Source organism: Lolium rigidum, chromosome 4, assembly GCF_022539505.1.
Source record: "Lolium rigidum isolate FL_2022 chromosome 4, APGP_CSIRO_Lrig_0.1, whole genome shotgun sequence".
In the NCBI taxonomy this organism is placed as follows: Eukaryota; Viridiplantae; Streptophyta; class Magnoliopsida; order Poales; family Poaceae; genus Lolium; species Lolium rigidum.
In genome coordinates this window covers 179,287,714-179,308,438 of record NC_061511.1, presented here as the reverse complement: position 1 = coordinate 179,308,438, position 20,725 = coordinate 179,287,714, and the positions used below count along the sequence as shown (strand labels likewise).

General features: G+C 44.2%; 1 protein-coding gene across 1 annotated transcript in view; it reads right to left on the bottom strand.

The window, feature by feature from the left end:
* Positions 1-20,498, bottom strand: part of LOC124647851 — a 39,424-nt gene extending 18,926 nt beyond the window's left edge. The window contains exon 1 of the mRNA XM_047187715.1: positions 19,924-20,498. Within this exon, the coding sequence (XP_047043671.1) occupies positions 19,924-20,498 (575 nt within the window). The remainder of the gene's footprint in view (positions 1-19,923) is intronic.
* Positions 20,499-20,725: the final 227 nt, after the last annotated feature.

Below are 20,725 nucleotides of genomic sequence, written 5' to 3'. Positions count from 1 at the left end.
ATTTTGCTTTTTTGACGGTTATTCTGGGTTCTCACAAATTGCTGTTAAAACTAAAGATCAAGAGAAAACCACTTTCACTTGTCCCTATGGAACTTATGCTTATAGGTGTATGCCTTTTGGTTTATGTAATGCTCCTGCTACTTTTCAAAGATGCATGTCTGCTATTTTTCATGGCTTTTGTGAGAGTATTGTAGAAGTATTCATGGATGATTTTTTCTGTCTATGGGAATTCTTTTGATAGTTGCTTGCGGAACCTTGATAAAGTTTTGCGAGAGATGTGAAGAAACTAACCTTGTTCTTAATTGGGAGAAATGCCACTTTATGGTTAATGAAGGAATTGTATTGGGACATAAAATTTCCGAGAGAGGTATTGAAGTTGATAGAGCTAAAGTTGAAGCCATTGAGAAGATGCCCTATCCTAGGGATGTTAAAGGTATTCGTAGTGTTCTTGGTCATGCTGGGTTTTATAGGAGATTTATTAAAGAATTCTCTAAGATTTCAAAGCCTCTTACTAATCTTCTTCAAAAAGATGTACCTTTTGTTTTTGATGATGATTGTAAGGAAGCTTTTGAAACTCTAAAGAAAGCTTTAACAACTGCCCCTATAGTTGAACCTCCTGATTGGAATTTACCATTTGAAATTATGTGTGATGCTAGTGATTTTGCTGTAGGCGCTGTTCTTGGACAGCGGGTAGATAAGAAATTGAATGTTATTCATTATGCTAGTAAAACTCTTGATGTTGCTCAAAGAAATTATGCTACTACTGAAAAAGAATTGTTAGTTGTAGTCTTTGCTTGTGATAAGTTTAGATCTTATATCGTTGATTCAAAAGTTACTATTCATATTGATCATGCTGCATTTAGATACCTTATGACGAAGAAAGATGCTAAACCAACGCTTATTAGATGGGTACTTCTGTTGCAAGAATTTGATTTACATATTGTAGATAGGAAAGGTGTTGATAATCCTGTTGCTGATAATTTGTCTAGATTGGAAAATATTGCTTATGATCCTGTTCTTGTTAATGATAGTTTTCCAAATGAACAATTGGCTGTAATAAAGGTGAGCTCGCGAGACAGTCCTTGGTATGCTGATTATGCTAACTTTATTGTTTCGAAGTACTTGCCTCCAACCTTTTCAGCTCAGCAAAGGAGGAAATTCTTTTATGACTTGAGGCATTATTTTTGGGATGACCCACACTTATATAAAGAAGGAGTGGATGGTATTCTGCGAAGATGTGTTCCCGAATATGAACAACAAGAGATATTGAGTAAATGTCATGGGAGTGCTTATGGAGGACATCACGCCGGAGATAGAACCGCGCAAAAGGTTCTACAATCAGGTTTTTATTGGCCAACTCTCTTCAAAGATGCAAGGAAGTTTATTTTATCTTGTGATGAATGTCAAAGGGTTGGTAATATATCCAGACGCAATGAAATGCCTATGAATTATACTCTTGTTATTGAACCATTTGATTGTTGGGGATTTGACTTCATGGGACCTTTTCCCTCTTCAGAAGGTAACACTCATATACTTGTTGCTGTTGATTATGTTACTAAATGGGTGGAAGCCATACCTACAAAAAGTGTCGATGGTGAGACCTCTTTAAGAATGCTTTTAGACATTATTTTTCCTAGATTTGGAGTTCCTAGATATATTATGATAGATGGAGGTTCTCATTTTATTCATGGAGGATTTAGAAAAACTCTTGCTAAATATGGTATTAATCATAGAATTGCTTCCGCTTATCATCCTCAAACTAGTGGGCAAGTAGAACTATCAAATAGAGAAATTAAATCTATCTTGCAAAAGACTCGTTAATAAAACTAGAAAGAATTGGGCTAGTAAATTGAAGGAAGCACTATGGGCTTATAGAACTGCTTATAAAAACCCCATGGGAATGTCACCTTATAAAATGGTTTATGGAAAAGCTTGTCATTTACCTTTAGAACTAGAGCACAAGGCTTATTGGGTCGTTAGAGAACTAAATAAAGATCTTAAACTAGCTAGGTAATAAGAGGTTGCTGCAATTAAGTTCTTTAGATGAATGGAGAAGTGAAGCTTATGAAAATGCTAAAATCTTTAAAGAGAAAGTTAAGAAATGGCATGATAGAAGGATTATCAAAAGAGAGTTTAATATTGGGGATAAAGTCCTATTGTATCGGTCTCGTCTCAGATTCTTTGCGGGAAATTACTCTCGAAATGGGAAGGACCATATGTTGTTGAGGAGGTGTATCGTTCGGGAGCAATTAAAATTAGTTCTCTCCAAGGCAATGCCACGCAAGTGGTGAATGGACAAAGACTCAAGCATTATATCTCGGGTGATTCTTATAATGTAGATGTTGATGTTATTCGAGTGGAAACACCGGAGGCTTTCATCAAAGGTCAAATTGACGATCCGCCAGAACTCGACTTTGAATAGGTAACGGTACAGGTAATAAAAAGTTCGCGATTTACTTTCCGAACAATGTTTTTGCTGTTTTTGGAAAATATGAAAAATTACGAGATCGAAACGGAGTGGAGGAGGCGCACGAGGAGGTGCCCCCACAGGCCGGCGCGGGCCCCAGCCTGGCTGCGCCGCCCTATGAGGACACCGCCTCGTTGTCCCTCTCCGACTCTGGTTCGACCTGGTACTTTCCGTTTGTTACGAAAATTCCTGCTATATAATCCCCCGGACCCCTGGAGGTCCGTATATCGTTTTCTCGACGTGTTTTGTTTCGAGCTGTTTCTGCCAGGATCTATTTTCAATCTAGGAGCACCATGGTCTCCAACAACAAGGACAAGGAGCCTTCGGAGGAAGGTATCCAAGACCCCGAGTTGAAGGAAGAAGTCAAGGAGGATGATGAGGAAGTCGAAGAAGTTCCGCGAGTACGCCCGCGCACCACCATTGCAAGCATCGGAGTGGTGTCAAACCCGTTCAACGCCAAGAAGAGTGCACGGATTAGCACCGGAGGAGGAGTTCCACGTCATTACCTAGCTCCAAAGACATCTTCTTCGGGCACTTACCATCCCTTCCGCAATCTAATCTACAATAATCAAATTGAAAGGACTCCCAAGGCAGCATTGCCTAGCAATTGGGATACAGATCGTTCTAACACTGCAGGAAGGACGAAGCCTGAAGCTGAAGAGTGGGGAAATAACTCCAAGAATTGGGACTCGCCGTTGGACATACTTCTTAATCGCGTCGAGCACAATTCAGAGATGATCCGCAACCTCATGTACAAGATTGATGAACTTCAGGAGCTTGTGGAAAAGCTTGTTGGGAATTCATCACCACCATCGCCAAAGGAGTAATTCATCATCGGTATTGGCATCCCCTTGGTTTGTTCCAAGCTTGGGGGAGTGCCACGGTATCACATCATCACTACCTTTTACTTTTTACTATCAAGTAGTGTCATATCATGAGTAGGGAAGTTATCATATAAGATGGGTTGCAGTGTGGAAGTATCTCTCCTTTAGTTTGTCTATGTATCCCTTGGTGTGATTTATCATTATGAAATATTAATGAGAAGTCTTATCATTTACATATTGCACACCTTATTTTAGTTTGCAATTTCTATTATATGATTGATCTTGATTTTAGTATTGGTACCACTTTGGGAGCATTGAGTAAATCTATTTGGTTTTGGCAAACTTAGCATTGGTCAATAGCAACAACACCTTGAGGTTTAAGTAGAAAAGAGAAATACATATAGTTGTTTCATTGTCTTCCATTCTTGTTAGCTCATAGCTTATTATTCTGAAGTTAAAATTGTTTGTGCTTACAAGAAAGATGCATGCTTATGTCTATCACATGTATATTCGTTTGTTTTCCCTCAACTCTTATGCTTGCTAATTAACCTTGCTAGCCAAAGACCTGTACTGAGAGGGAATGCTTCTCGTGCATCCAAACCTGAACCCAAACCTATGCCATTTGTGTCCACCATATCTACCTACTGCATGGTATTTCCTGCCATTCCAAGTAAATACTTCATGTGCTACCTTTAAACAATTCAAAACTTTATTACTCCTTATTTGTGTCAATGTTTTATAGCTCATGAGGAAGTATGTGGTGTTTTATCTTTCAGTCTTGTTAGGCAGCTTCCACTAATGGACTAGTGGCTTCATCCACTTATCCTATAATTTTGCAATAAGAGCTGGCAACGGGGTTCCTAGCCCCAATTAATCAACTTTCATTAATAATTCTCTTCACATGTTTTGCTCGATTCATCGGTAAGCAACTTAATTTTGCAATAGACACTCCTCCATGGTATGAGATTGTTGGAAGGCACCCGAGGATTCGGTTAGCCATGGCTTGTGTAAGCAAAGGTTGGGGGGAGTGTCATCCTTAAATAAACTAAAGTACATGTGTAAACAAAAGAGAAGAGGGATGATCTACCTTGCTCGGTAGAGATAACATCCTTCATGGGAGCCGCTCTTTGGAGGTCCGTTTGGCAAGGGGGTTAGAGTACCCGCTACCGATCGTTGACAACAACAAACACCTCTCAAAATATTACTTTTATTCTCTTTATGTGATTTCAAAATTGAAAAAGCTCTAGCACATGATTTAATCCCTGCTTCCCTCTGCGAAGGGCCTGTCTTTTACTTTATGTTGAGTCAGTAAACCTATTTCCCTCCATCTCAAGCAAGCATTTGAGTTGTTGTGATCAAACCATTATATTGTGATTTATTTCATCATGCTTTTACTCTTCCTTGTTTAGTACAAGTTTTATCTGAATGAATATAGCTTTGAAAGTTATCAATGATTACTACGATTGAGTATGCAAGATGAGCCATATAAACTTTAACATGAGAGTGCTGCTTAAGAAGTATAATCTGTTAACTGTTCTCTGACCAAGAACAAAGTTTGCCATCACCAATTATGATTTCTTATGCACCTTTATTTGTGATTACCTTATACTTATTTCAAGTTGAGTTATATGAGGAAGTTGTTTACTAGAATGTCTTGTGTGAATGAATATGATGCTTCTTGTCCGTATTTGATTTATCGACTCTTCACTCCATAAACATGTGGTCCCGTTTACCGAGTTCGGTTTCGCTTGGGGACAAGCGAAATCTAAGCTTGGGGGGAGTTGATACGTCCAATTTGCATCACTATTTTATATCATAATTTGCTGTTATTCATTGATATATTTCATATTTGGAGATGATACTTATGTTATTTCATCTATTTTGCATGTTTCATGATTATTGGAGGATCGCACACCGGAGCCAGGATTCTGCTGGAAAAAGCACCGTTAGAATGCAATATTTCGGAAGATCAACAATTGACGGGAATTATACGAAAAATCCTATTTTTCCAGATGACGAAGGGAGCCAGAAGGGGGAGCCGAGGAGGGCCGCCATGGGCCCCCTCACGGGCCGGCGCGGGCCCTGCCCTGGCCGCGCCGCCCTGTGAGGAGGGGGCCCACAACCCCCTCTCGCCTCCTTTTCTTCGCGTACTCCTTCGTCCCGAAAACCTAAGCTCGAGGGATACGTCGCGAAGAGCCACAGCCGCCTCTGCGGGGCGGAGAACACCAGAGAGAAAAGAGCTCTCCGGCAGGCTGAGATCTGCCGGGGAAATTCCCTCCCGGAGGGGGAAATCGACGCCATCGTCACCGTCATCGAGCTGGACATCATCTCCATCACCATCACCATCATCTTCATCATCATCACCACCGTCTCCACCGCTGCACCTCGTCACCGCTGTAACAATTTGGGTTTGATCTTGATTGTTTGATAGGGGAAACTCTCCCGGTGTTGATTTCTACTTGTTATTGATGCTATTGAGTGAAACCGTCGAACCAAGGTTTATGTTCAGATTGTTATTCATTATCGTATCACCTCTGATCATGTTCCATATGATGTCTCGTGAGTAGTTCGTTTAGTTCTTGAGGACATGGGTGAAGTCTAAATGTTAGTAGTGAAGTATGGTTGAGTAATATTCAATGTTATGATATTTAAGTTGTGGTGTTATTCTTCTAGTGGTGTCGTGTGAACGTCGACTACACGACACTTCACCTTTATGGGCCTAGGGGAATGCATCTTGTACTCGTTTGCCAATTGCGGGGTTGCCGGAGTGACGAAACCCGAGCCCCGTTGGTATATCGATGCCAGGAGGGATAGCAGGATCTCAGAGTTTAAGGCTGTGGTTAGATTTATCTTAATTACTTTCTTGTAGTTGCGGATGCTTGCAAGGGGTATAATCACAAGTATGTATTAGTCCTAGGAAGGGCGGTACATTAGCATAGGTTCATCCACACAACACTTATCAAAACAATGAAGATTAATTAGCCGTATGTAGCGAAAGCACTAGACTAAAATCCCGTGTGTCCTCGAGAACGTTTGGTCATTATAAGTAAACAAACCGGCTTGTCCTTTGTGCTAAAAAGGATTGGGCCACTCGCTGCAATTATTACTCTCGCACTTTACTTACTCGTACTTTATTCATCCGTTACATCAAAACCCCCGAATACTTGTCTGTGAGCATTTACAGTGAATCCTTCATCGAAACTGCTTGTCAACACCTTCTGCTCCTCGTTGGGATCGACATTCTTACTTATCGAAGATACTACGATACACCCCCTATACTTGTGGGTCATCACTCATCGAAATCAACATGTCGGGAGATGATTATTTTTCCTGAGGAGATGTCGTAACAGAGATATCCACGGTGTTGAGAGGGATAGCCGAGGAAGACACAAGGCTTGGAACGAGGTCGAAGCTTGTGAAGAGCCGTGGATGCAACGTTGGGATAACAGAGGCAGCCAAGGACCCGGAGAGTGTTTGTATGGAGGAGGACGGCCATGGAAACGCGTGAACGGAATTAACGAACCGATGGACTTGCATGGTCGGCGATTTATAAGAAACGTGGCCTTGGCCGTGGCCAAAGCTTCAGGCCAAAACGACTCAGGAAAATTAGCATGGAACATGAGCGTGCGCATCGTGTCATTGATGGTGCGAATCGCGCGCTCAGCCTTGCCGTTCTGTTGAGAGGTATATGGACACAATAGACGGAGTGTCGTACCGTGTGTAGAGAGAAGAGTATCAACACGTTTGTTGAGGAACTCGGTACCATTGTCCGTTTGGAGGGAGCGTATGGGGGTGCCAAATTGAGTGTGAGCATATGCGAAAAAAGTTTCCAAGGTGCGGGCAGCACAAGATTTTTGACGCAGCGGAAAAGACCAATAAAAGTGAGAGTAATCATCGACAATGACAAGATAATAGCGAAAACCAGAATTGCTTATAATTGGCGATGTCCATAAATCACAATGTATCAAATCAAACTTGTCACTAGACGTTGTAGTTGACGAACTAAACGGTAGACACACGTGTTTGCCAAGTTGACATGCGTGACAAACGGACGTGGGCCTAGCTTTATTACACTGAATTAAGTATAATTTCTGCAGTGCCGACATAGCATCTAGACCAGGATGTCTGTGTCGTTGGTGCCAGAGGTCAGCGGAGGCGGAGGCGAGCATGGCCGTAGCGGTGGGTGGAGCACGACGCGAACGGCCAGGAAACATGTAGAGATCCCCTTCACTATTGCAGCGAAGGATCACGCAACGAGTCTTCAGTTCCTTCACAGAAAAACCAAGAACGTCAAACTCAACAGAACAAGAATTGTCTCGAGTGAATTTGCGAATAGACAAAAGATTGCGAATTAAGTGAGGAACAAGAAACACATGATTGAGTTTAAAGATTTGTCCTGAGGGAGACCTAAAGGAGGTGTAACCCGACGAGGATATCGGGACGGACGAGCCGTTGCCGACAGTAAAAAAATGTGAAGTGGAGAGTGGTGCAGAAAAAAGGATGTTACCCTCGTCGTTGGTCATGTGGGAGGTAGCGCCGGAGTCCATGACCCAGCCGCCCTGCTCGTAGAGGCTGTTGAGGGCGGCGATCAGCCCAGCGTTGTCCCAGGTTGGCGAGGAGGAGGACGCGGGCACGGACTGGTAGACGGGCGCGGCCGTGGGCACCGAGGTGAAGTACGCCTGGGGTCGAGGGCCGAGGATGCCAGGGCTGGAGGGTGCATGCCAAGGCACAACTCCCGGGGAGAAGCACACCCATGGTCCAGTGGGGGCGGGCGTCGCTGCCCGTGAAGCACCACCTTGCTTGCCGCCGGTCTTGCCCTTGGGCTTGGTAGTGGTCTTGGACTTGCCGGCGTTGGAGTCACTGCGGCAGCATGGGCCAGTGCACGCCACCTGCTGGGGGCGGGCTTGGGCGACGAGGGCAGTGGAGGCTGCGGTGGTGGCGGTGTTGGCCTGCTGCATCTCCTCCATAAGGAGCATGCTCCGGACGCGGAGGAAGGTGGGCAGCGGGTCCATCATGGAGATCACCGTGGCCACGGAGGAGAAGCGGGGCCCGAGAACGCGGATGGTGTTGAGGACGAGCGCGTGATCCGATACAGGGGAGTCGTTCTCGGAGAGAGCATTGGCGATCTTCTTCTGGCTCCGGTAGTACTCGGTGATGGAAAAGGCGCCCTGGACCAGCTGGCGGAAGTCGAAGTCGAGGTAGATGGCTTTGCTGGCCTTTTTGGCGGAGAAGAGCTCGAGGACGGCGAGCCACAGCTGGTGCGCAGTCTGATCGCGGGAGAGGACCATGTCGGCGACGTCCTCGTCGATGGCGGCATGCAGCACGTTGAGAACGGTGTAGTCTGCGGAGGCCCACGCGGCGTCAGTGGGGCGGCCGCGGTAGTGCCGTCGACGTGGCCAATGAGCCCGGCGCGACCGAGAGAGACGCGCATGTAGATCGCCCACTTGGTGTAGTTCCCGACGTCGAAGGAGAGGACGACGGGGCCGACTTGGCGCGGTGCGCTGCCGGAGGGCAGGGTGCTGGGGGCGCCGTTGTTGGCGGGGATGCTGGCGCTAGAGGCCGGGGAGAAGGCGCTCGGGTAGGTGGCCATCGGTGGCAGCGGAAGAAGGAGCGGCGGCGGCGGCTAGGGTTAGACCCGGCGGCGACGGCTCGGTGGAGAGGATCGGGGTTTTAGGGTTTGGTTAGGCTGATACCATGTAGAACGGTATTGGGGGAGCCTCGCACGGTAAAGGTCGTGGGGTTCCTGTGTTTATATATTGGGCACTCAAGCCAATTAGGGTTTAGGTACAATTACAGTTAGGTCCTAGATAAATACAATATGCACAATCTATAGGATTAGCTGATGAGCTAAAAATACAGGGAATTAGTTACAAGCAACGGTTTAAAGAGGGAAGTCCAATTTACCCCCCTAAACTTGTCTCAAAGTTCAGCTTACAACCCTTAACTTTACTTTGGTTCAACTTTCAACCCTGTATATAGGAAGAAACCCACTAACTGGCGAGAAAAACCGGTTCAAAACATGTCAAAAAAGGGTAGAAGGTCCAATTCCGAACGGTTTATAGAATTCAGGGTTGAAGATTGAACCAAGTAAAGTTGAGGGTTGTAATCTGAACTTTGAGACGAGTTTAGGGGGTAAATTGGACTTCTCTCCGTTTAAAATAGCGTGCTAAAAGAAATAGCAGTGGCATCCTCCAAATACTATGCACGCTATATCGCGTTAATAGCGTGCTACATTCCAAATAGCGGTTTGAAAAATACCAGATAAAGTGTAAAAATAAAGAATTTCAACCCAAAAATGACATATTCATACATACATAATCACATACAAAAATAGTTCTCCAATTTTTTAGAAGCCTACCATCAATATTTCCCGAGGCAACGACATAGTATAAATTATTTATTAAAAATATCAGTGTTACCGGTATTATCTTCCGATTCAGAAGAGGAAACAACAAATTGATGTTCATCACCACAACAAACAAAAGAAAATTTCTTATCTTCCTAACGAGAAAAAAATCAAAACCTTGTAACAATAGGTTGTAGAAAATAGCGAGCTAATACTATGATGTTTTATCGCTATGTAACATGTTGTTTCGTAAATAGCTAACATCATAGCGAGCAAAATTACTAAATTTTAGCATAAACCGTCAAAATATGCTATAGCACGCTATTAGCAAAAAAATAGCGGACTATTTTAAACCTTGGTTACAAGAGACTCATGTTATGTTCCATTTTCACGTATAAAATTGTTGCAGCTGTATGGATAACCTAACTATCTAGAACTATAACTAAGTATGTTGGCTCAGAACCGATACCTCAGGTTCAATGGAAACCTAAGGATTCACACTTTCGGGCGTCCTTGATGGTTTCGAAGAAACACTTCTTACCATTTGGTACTTTCTTATTAAGGATGGATCTGAGATTAGGTTCTGAGAGGACAAATGGTTAGGTAATACCACACTCCGAGAAAAATATCTGGCTTTTATAATATTGTGCGTCACAAGACTGATACCTTAGCCAAGGTGATGGAATCTAACTCACCAAGTGTGACGTTCAGAAGAGATCTTATTGCATGGAACGAATTTCTACATAGACTAGCTGCAATCCAACTATCACATGGGCCTGATGAATTCCATTGGACCCTCAAGCCGAATGGAAAATTCACTGGTTTTCTTGTATAATGCGTTGATCCAACCTTTATTGTCGGTAATTAATTTTAAGAACTTATGGCGTATGAAGATACCTTTGAAGACAAAAGTATTCACATGATATCTTTGCCGTGGGGTGATCCTTACTAAGGATAATCTTGCAAAACGCAATTGCCAAAGAACTAAGAAGTGTGTTTTTTTTTGTCATCATAATGAGACAATTAAATACTTATTCTTCCAACATCATTTTGCTAGGTCTATATGGTCAATCATCCAAATATGTTCAACCTTATATCCACCAACAAGTGTTGCTAATATTTTTGTGCATCACAAGGGTGACACCTTAGCCAAGGTGATGGAATCTAACCCACCAAGTATGACGTTCAGAAGAAATCTTATTGAACCTAGGTTAATAGCATGGAATGAATTTCTGCATAGACTAGCTGCAATCCAACCATCACATGGGCCTGATAAATTTCATTGGACCCTTATGGCGAATGGAAGATTCGCTGTGGTTTCCTTGTATAATGCGTTGATCCAACCTTTATAGTCGGTAATTAATTTTAAGAACTTATGACGTATGAAGATACCTTTGAAGATAAAAGTATTCACATGGTATCTTCACCGTGGGGTGATCTTTACTATCTTGCAAAATGCAATTGGCAAGGAACTAAGAAGTGTTTTTTTTGTCATCGTGATGAGACAATAACATTTATTCTTCCAATATCATTTTGCTAGGTCTATATGGTCAATCATCTAAATAGGTTCAACCTTATATCCACCAACAAGTGTTGCTATTTTTTTTAGCAATTGACTTAATGGGGTGGATCATAAGTTTAAACTACTTATTAGAGTGGGAGCGTTTGGCATTATTTGGTCACTTGGCTATGTATAAATGATAAAGTGTTTAATGATACAAATTGCTCTCTTATGTGGATTATCTATTGGTGCATTACTTTGATCCATTCATGGTCATCTCTGCAGCGTATGGAGAACCGCGGCCTGTTTACGGAGGTGTCTACACGGTTGGGGACCGCAACGAGGGAGTTTATTACCCAATATGAGTGGCAGTATAATCTCAGAATTGGTCTGGTGCCACCTTAGGAGATGTTATAGATTCATGTTCATCTTTGTAGATTTATATCTTTTATACGGGATTTCAATGCTGCTATGTGCATCCTAATTATGCAGAGGTCAGGTATAATACTTAAAAAAATCTATATCTATATCTATACCTAATCTATACCTAATAATAAAGGAGCTAAGGTTTCTGCCAAAAAGTTTCGTCAACGCTTTTTTTGGACCGTTTTGCCCTCCCACCAAATCGCATAATACTGCACCTGCCATTACATACCGGTTCGATCTTATTTTTCTTCCTTCCCACCAAGAGCGAGGAACAGAACCGAGAGCTCGGGTCGTCGATCGATCAAGACAAATAAGAGGATCCCAAAACATACACGATTCAGTTGCCTACATATAAACCACCGAGAAGAGGAAAATCGCAAGAAAATTGAAGCGGTGTTGCTGGATCTGGATCCGCGAGGAACCAGGCAGTCCAGAGATGCTCACGAGTCACGACATCGCGCAAGGAATCCAGATCGAGTAGCCTCATAATCCCGCCCCGGCTCACCGTCCACAGCCTAATTGTCCCAGCCGCCGCAATCTTCAAGAGCAATGGGATTGGCTCCACGGCTCAGGATAGCCATCGATCTTGACGCAGAGCACGCCTCCGCAATCGAGGTGACGCGCATGTCGGACCCCTAAGGTCGCCCGAGGCCAGGGCCAACGCACGCATGTCGGACCCCTAAGGATACAACGTTGAGCTTCTCCAGGAGGCCGCGCCGGCAGCGATTCGCCATGGACGGCGAGAAGATTTTTCAATCGAATCGGATCGGAGCAGAACGACTCCTCCCGATTTCACACCACCGGCGGATCTGGCCGAAGCCGCCGCGCCTCAAATCGAGAAGCGCCGCCTTCTGTAGCCACGCCTTCGACAACGTCGTGACAACTAGGCGGAGCAGTGCCGCGTTTGGCGGCTCTAGACCGAGGCGGCCGGACCCCTCCGCCATCCCTGTGGCTGCAGCGGCTGCATCCGTTTCATCCATGAAGAATTTCAAATACGGGCCAAAATCCCAAAGGTCAAAAGCCTTTAGATCTCTCAATTCAGACCAGGGAGCCCAAGATTTACCCCACCAATTTATGCATCATGACAGCCTTTAATCGTGTCTCGATCAGCGAGTGTCCGTCTGCTGGGTGCGGCTAGATCTTTTTGCTCATGCCGCCAATGCGAAAAGATTACTGGTCTTCATCTACAACCCCATGAAGCTTGTTTCAGTAGTATGGGCAAAGCCTATAATCTACGAGATATCAGAGAAGCCAGTCAGTAGCAGTTCGTAGGATTTCTTTTCTTCTAAATCTACTAGAACATTGCAGTGGGGAGAAGGTAGGACGTATTTGGAACTTTACATCATCGGTGTTTACTGTTTGGGAAGATGAATCTGCTCCTCTTTGGTTCAGCGCAAGCATCAACATTTGTGAGTCCGTTTTAATGTTAAGATGTATCACGCTCAGGTGTTGTTGTTGCTCGTGAATTAGGCACATGATGAGGGCTTGCAATATGCGTAGTAGAGCCTGATGCGGGGCTGGAGGCCAGATGTCGCTTTTCCCTCTACAAGTTTTTTGACAGCTCAGTTCAACTGAAAATAGGTATTTACCACTCAACTACTAATTGTTGTTAGATCAATATTTTCACATCTTCTTTTGCACTTGCAATGATCCAGAAGTTTGATGGGATAATTCTTAGTGGCCACCACTCTGAATTATTTATTTCTTAGTCATTCGATTATGAATATTTATGTGTTCCATTGAATTGCTTGAGATTGCTGTATATGTCTCACAATAAAGTTGGAATGTACTTAGTGAGAAATAAGATGACAAGAGATTGTGTTGGTGGAGCCGTGGGGCTATACAATGATATAGGGCGAATTTCTGAGAATCCTGCGTCAGAGGATGTTGCCTGATTCTCCAAGAAACGTTGGATCCATCAACCAAAAAAGCATGGAGGTTGGTTTCTTATGTTTTTTCTTGATCCCTATCTCCTTTTTAAGATGTCAACTGTTTTTCCGATGATTTTGGCATTTTATTTTTTTTCCTGAATAAGATGTCAGCATACAGGATTGTATATATGCATGTTTGTTTTTATGTAGCTTTGCTTCACCAATTGGTCTGGTATAAATGGTTCTTTGTGTTGCGAATCTTGAATATAATTTCTTTGAAGCAACATTGAATTTCCAATTTAAACACACCTTGCAATTTATCGAGATTGTTGATATATGTGAGTGGGGTGCAAAAACTTAACATCTGAAACACACCTCACAATTTACTGTGGTCATTGTTGGAAGAAAAATCCTTCATAATACATGGGTATACTTCAAATCTTGATCAAGTGCTTTCTAATGAATTGTTAAGAAATATCATTTGAATATTTTTGTTGTATCGAGATTGTATCAAACATTGTAGAGAAAGAGAGAGAGAGAGAGAGAGAGAGAGAGAGAGAGAGAGAGAGAGAGAGAGAGAGATTTGTTGCAGTGATCGAAACATTGGTGAAAACAAAGAACTACCCTGCCGCAAACCCACACCGACAACGATATCAATAATCGATGGAACTTTGTCTTCTATAGCAACACCTCTAGGCTTGACCATGGGCTCCCATGTCAGCACTAGGCTCCTTACGCCCGCGTCCAAACTAATCGAGGGTCACCTCTCAGGGATGCCAGTATGGATAGGAGAAGCACCCCACCGATTCCCCACGTGCTCAAGGGCCTCTAGCTGTTCCCATCTAGATCTCAGAAATATCAGCATTAGTGTGGGCAATGCGACATCTAGGGATTCTTCTCTCCCGATGCAACGCACGGGCACTTTTGCTAGTCTATACCTAATAATAAAGGAGCTAAGGTTTCTGCCAAAATTTTCGTCCAACTTTTCGTTGGACCGATTTACCCTTCCACCAATTTCAATAATACTGCACAACTGCCACCCACGTACCGGTTCAGTTAGTTCGTTCTCAGATAAACTCGCACGAACAACAATTGTGTGGAGATTGGAGCGATTTGGAACTCCTAATCGCTATCAAACTCTAAATTTATTCAATAAACGAACGAAGCCTTCTGGTCATCATCCACACCAAACTGATGGTCTGCAGATTTTTAATAGAGACATGCGAGGATTTTATGTTAAGTTATTGGCTTTCTCTCGCCCTTCATCCGTGAGTAAATAGTGCACATATGAGTGTTATTTTCTTATCTGGTTATTAGAACACATATCTGTCTGTTGAATATGACTGATGAAATTCACGTTTCCAAATTGTTGCAAACCCATTAGCTTAAAGATAACATATTGTGTAGTGTCATCTATTTTTTAACTACATCTATGGCAGGCCAACGCTTGAGGAAAACACGGGGCAATCAATTATACGAAGTCAAATTATGAGAGTATCAGTCAAGGTGGTTCAGATGAATTACGCCAGAAAACTAAGAAGCCAGGAGGTCATCTATCTGGGATTGTCTTGCTTTGCTCATGTAAGTTTAACCATATTAGACTATGTTGTCTATCTCAAAGTTGTTTTTGTTATTATTTTTTTAGAATTTCATTTTGAGTTTGTTGTCGAGAATGGCGGCGCCGTAGCAACGCACGGGTATTGTGCTATAATAATAAAGAAAATAAGGTTTCCGCGGTTCGGTCCGTTTAGTTTCGTCCACGTGGGTTGATTTTTAGTTTCGTCCGTGGTTCTGCCGTGCTTTCTCGGGAATCTGACGTCAACCCGTGCAGCTAATCTATACTAAGTCTGGACCGTACCGGACCAGGAGTTTGTCGCATCAGCCTCACCCCAGCCTAATATATGTACCAACCCAACGTATGTTCGATGCACGCAACGGAAAGCAAAACAATACCTACGGTTCGACGCTGCTGACAACGGGCCTGGGGCAAAGAAGATGTTCCCGTCGCCCAGCCAGCCAGCCCGACCCTTTTTGCGTCTCTGCAGAGCATGGGAGGCGGCGACGGCGGCGGCAGTCATCGTGAGTATGGAAGCGACCGTGGCGGCCACCTAGAAGCAGAGTGAGTGTGGCTGAGCATGCTGACCATGCCTATGTAGATTGTAGAGCTTGCGGGCAGCACCCGTGCGGATGTCGGCTCGAGACCATTATGAACCCGTACGTGCGATCCTATGCCCGGCGGCCAGAGGCGCGGCTATGGTGACGGTGGAGACACGGCCAGCGAGGAGCGCGTTGGCTGAGTGTGCGCTAACATCGCCATTAAGGGACCTCCATCAGCCGGCGCTCTCGGACCATGCCACACATGTCCGGTCCGCGCGCTTTCATGTTGCTGCGATTGGCTTCCTGGTTGTGGCCATGCATCGCATCGTGCTGTTTGTGGCCTAACTTTCTATAAGCTGTATCTGAAGTTTCGCGTATAGTGGGAAGCTAACGAGTCCACCTTGTGTACAGCAAACGAGGCACATTTGTTCAATTTTTCCTCACAACTAGGGAGAACGAAAAGAGTTTGCGTGCACTGCGTATTGGTGATACTGTGAAACAAACCTTGGGATTAAACGGAAAGAAATGATGTCATCATGGCTGCATGCTGAGTTTCATTTGCATACTGATTAGGAGAAAGATACAACAGGCTTGTGTGCGCTGTTAGGAGTCCACGGATTCACGGCCGAGGGGAAGACAAATTCGTTGTGATCAATGACTATACTCACTCGGCTTTGTAAATTATTGTCTAAGATTTGAATATATCTTTTTTTATTTTGAAATCACCATATATTATGCAAGCAAGCCGCCTCATTAAAAACCCCCCAGTCACCTTAGGTACCCTGGAGAGGAAAAGAGTGCGTAAAAAACTTGCCACCTTCAAACCAAATGATCCTTACATCATGCGATAACCTATCCAATAGAAAAGTAGGGGGATCATCGTCCCAATTACAACATAAGTTATTAAAAAGCAATGCTTCGCTAGAGTGTGAGCCACCTCATTTGCTTCACTGGAACAATGCTTCACACTAACTTTGGTAATAGCTTGTGCTTGATGTAGACAGTCTGCTAAAATTGCCGTATAGGGACTCCATAGATCATTATCATCATTAAACGAATTGACTATCTCCAAGCAATCTGATTCCAACACAACAGGTATACATAACACCAATTGCACCTGAACCATTTGGAAAGAAAGCAGCGTCAACATTTATCTTGTATGTATGTGAATCCGGCCTGGTCCAGTATAGAACCCTTTGCTCAGATGATGTTTCGGCACCGTAATAATTATGTGCCAACCCCGCAATAGCAAACGTTGTTCTTGCCGAAGTAGCTACCGACTCACCCTTTTTAATTTCTCGCCTTTGCCACCATATGTACCAAGCAGAGGTTGCAATAAGCTCTTTGATCCCCACAGAGCTGATCGGTGAGGGCATATGCATATCACCGCATACGAGACCCTCTAATACAACTGAAACAGAGCGGTCAATGAGGGTCGGCTCTATCACTGCCTTAGTCCAATTGCTCGCCACACCTCTCTAGCACGATCACATATGAACATAAGATTTGAATATATCTATTCATAAAATCTATCATATATCTAAATTTGTGATAAAAATTATAAAATAATATGTCTAAATACATCTAAATTTATGATAAAAATTATGAAACAAAAAAGCACGGAATAGTGTCAAGCAGTAATGGCAGAAGAGACAATAAGGTTTGATACAAGAAATCATCCATCCAGACCTTGTGACTCAGCCTGCCCGCTACAAAGATGCAGTAGAGCAACCTGATGCCAGTTGCAGAAGCAAGAAACAACTCCAACACACCCATCACAACTATTAAATAAGATATCTTCCGTTGCAACGCACGGGCAAATGTCCTAGTCTATACCTAATAATAAATGAGCTAAGATTTCTGCCAAAAAATTTGGTCAACGCTTTTTTGTGGACCGTTCTGCCCTCCCACCAAATAACATATAATGCACCGTGCCACCGTACCGGTTCAATCGTTTTCTTCTCAACCAACAACCGCCTGCTCGCTGGGTGTCCGCTGCGAACTATCCCCGATCTAGCCTGGGCCATAGCAATCTTGATGCGTATGGGCCATACCCCTAAAAAGCTGTAAATCCCATCTGACATGCCTAATACTTTGTGCTCGATAGTCCCACCTCGCTATGTTATAACGAATTTTGCTGATTTATATACGTCAATACTCCTGGAATTAACAAGCCGCTCAATAAGATATGATCAGGGACAAATTAACTTCCGTCGGTAAATGAGAGAGAATTGCTGGGTAGCGGCGTGGCCGATCAAAGGAGGGACGGACGGGCAATTGATGGAAGGGGAAAGCGGAGACGCGAGGTGTCGGTCGACGGCACAGCTGCGCTGCAGCAAGCAGGGGAGTTCGGGAGATCTGCTAGACGCGGGACAAGCGGAGAGGGCAACTCGACGGCGTGAGTTTGTGAGGGGACGGCTGCAGAGCTCTAGAGCGGGCGTCACCGCCGTCTCTCTTGTCCGCAGGGGCGTCGCTCGCTGCGGCCACCAGCTGGTCAACGCCCGCACCAGCTTCCGCCCATCCACGACATGCCTAGCCTAGACCTTGGAGCCGATTTTTGTGAGTTTGTGGCCAGATTCTCTTCAATTGGTGCGGTCTGGAGGGATGGGACAACCAGAGAGGACAGTGAGGAAAGAAAGAGACACGAGGTCAGGGACGACAACGTGGTCTGGCTGGGGCAACAGAAGAAATAACGATGTTGAATACTAATTAAAATTAAATTATACTACCACCCTTCTAGAAAAGGATTTTACTAATTAAAATAAAATAAATTTAAAGGATTTTGCATATATATAAACGTAAATGTATGTATGTACTAAACAATAGTGTCTGCATGTATCCCAAATTAAACAAACTTGCATCATCCTTCTAAAAAAGGAGAAAAAATATTTATAAAAAACCCAAAAATATAGGTATATTAAAAAAATAGGACTAGCAATGGGGTTAGGAAGTCAGTCCACTCTAAAAAAAAATCTGATTAAGTCAATCCTCACGAACATTGGCAATTGTAGAAAAGAAACAAATAGTATTTCAACTTTGTTATCCTGAGCGACGAGCAAGATACAAGGAGCGGCGAACAACCTCGACCTTGTGATGGAAGACGTACAACCTCCGCGGTGGCCTCCTTGGCCACGTTGTCCGCTCCTATCTGGGTCTGCTTGGGCTTCCGCGCTCACGCGGCGCAAGCAATCTCGGTGTGTTATTGGACCCAGCTTCGGGACGACCTCGTGTGACTCGGACGTGCCATCGAGTTGATTTTCAGCACCATCGCCACAACATCCATCGATAACAACACCGATCTAAGCTATGATGAATAGAAAGCTCTCGTAGCCACCTCCAAACATGATACAGTGGCCGATACGGCAAGTAGCCAAGTGGGCACGGTGGTGCTGGCCCTAGGAATCAACGGCGATGGCCCATGGAGGTAGGAAAAAAGCGCTTCGGTGAAGATCCGTCCGTTGCCGGACGTGGCCATCATCAAAATGGTTCGTCTACTTCTCCATTGAATCATGTTAACACGGCCATGAATCACACGTCATCGTGAGTTCGTACTCGATCGAGACTAGACCTCCGCCTGGTGGTTCCCTCTTATGGCCTAGCACTCCAGGACGTTGACGATCGACCACCTGGTGTGTATGAATTCTTTGTTCTTCTTCTGCATCATCTTATGAACTCCATTATTTATGAAGAAAGGTAAAAAATTATTTTATCCAGCCATGTTGCTAGAGCAATTTTCCATTTCCTATTTTGAAGTTAATATATTTAGTTCTTCCGCCGCAACGCGCGGGCATTGTCCTAGTAAGTAATAAAATGCTCTTTATCGGGAAAAGAAAGTTAGGAACTCGGCTCTGAAGTCCTTCTACAGCGATCTTTTGACTTCATTTTGGCCGATACACGTCATTGATAAAACTCTTGTCTAGGAACTAATCCGGCACAAAGCTTCTGTACACATCGAATTGCTCATCTGCTTCTTCTTTTTGTCTAAAAGTGCATATACAGTGCCCTACAAAGAAGAGACACACACAAAAACTATATAAAACTTGCATGGTGGATTGGTTGGATATGCAAAACTAGCAGTAGTATATTTTGCTAGTATGTTGGTTGGGTAATTGTGATTGTAGCCCCAACCCACTATAGATTAAAATAATGAAAAAGAGGCGAAAATGAATAGGGTGAGGAGAGTAGCGGTGTCATTCGTGGATAAGTGAGATTCATGCGAACAAGGAAGAACGCTCTTGCCTTAGGACTGAACATTGGAAAAAAAAAGATTGTAGCAACCGGAAAAGTATATATTTACAATACATCAACTACAATCGGTATGTACAAACATAGCACTGGATGTAAAATCGCACAGAAAGGTAATGCATATGCATGTCAACATCAATATTGACTAGTTGTCGCCGTCAGACCATGTGATGGCCAGCTCACCAACATTCTGATCAAGACCCAAGGCATTCCAAACCGCTGGCGAGGCATCGACGATGTTGTTCTGGCAGGGTGGCTCGTAGTTGTGCTCGTCGTCGCAACCATACACAGAATCACACTCGTCCACCACTTTTGCATACACAGAGTTTCCATTGGCAGTGATCTTAACGCGGTGGCCGCAACGTGCCATGTTCTTGAACCATCCAGTGGAGAGTGCAACGACCATCTCCTTATCGCTATGGTAGGCATTGTCGCACGCTGACGGCCCGCCTCCGTCCTTGCCCTTCTCAAAGCTATTAAGTGTCAAGACGGCCTTGGTGCTCGATGTCACCGGAGGCGAGCAATGGTACTGAGGGTACCTCTTACCATCCTCGCAACAATCTGGATCGTTGCTTCTCTCGCAGTGGCCAGCCTTTCCAGGTAAGTAGCCACTGGCTTGGCAGGCGCCGAGGCTGGGGCGGAGGGCTGATGTGATGTAGGAGGCGGAGAGCGTAACGAGGAGGAAGATCGCCACAGTGACTGCGGCTGAGCTAGTGGCCATCTTTGCTTGCCTGAACTCTTGCTCGCTCTCTCTTCTTGGTTTGTTGTGCTTTGGTAGGCTTGATTGTCAAGTGTTAGCCGTGGGTGTGCTTTTATAGTCGGTCTTGCCACTTGCTATGGGCCAGTTGACACGGCAATTCAAACGATTAGCTGTGCCGTGTCGAACGGATTAGATTGATGTATGTCAATTGCTTCGTTTGCTGGCTCGCAACTCCGGACTGCCCGGGT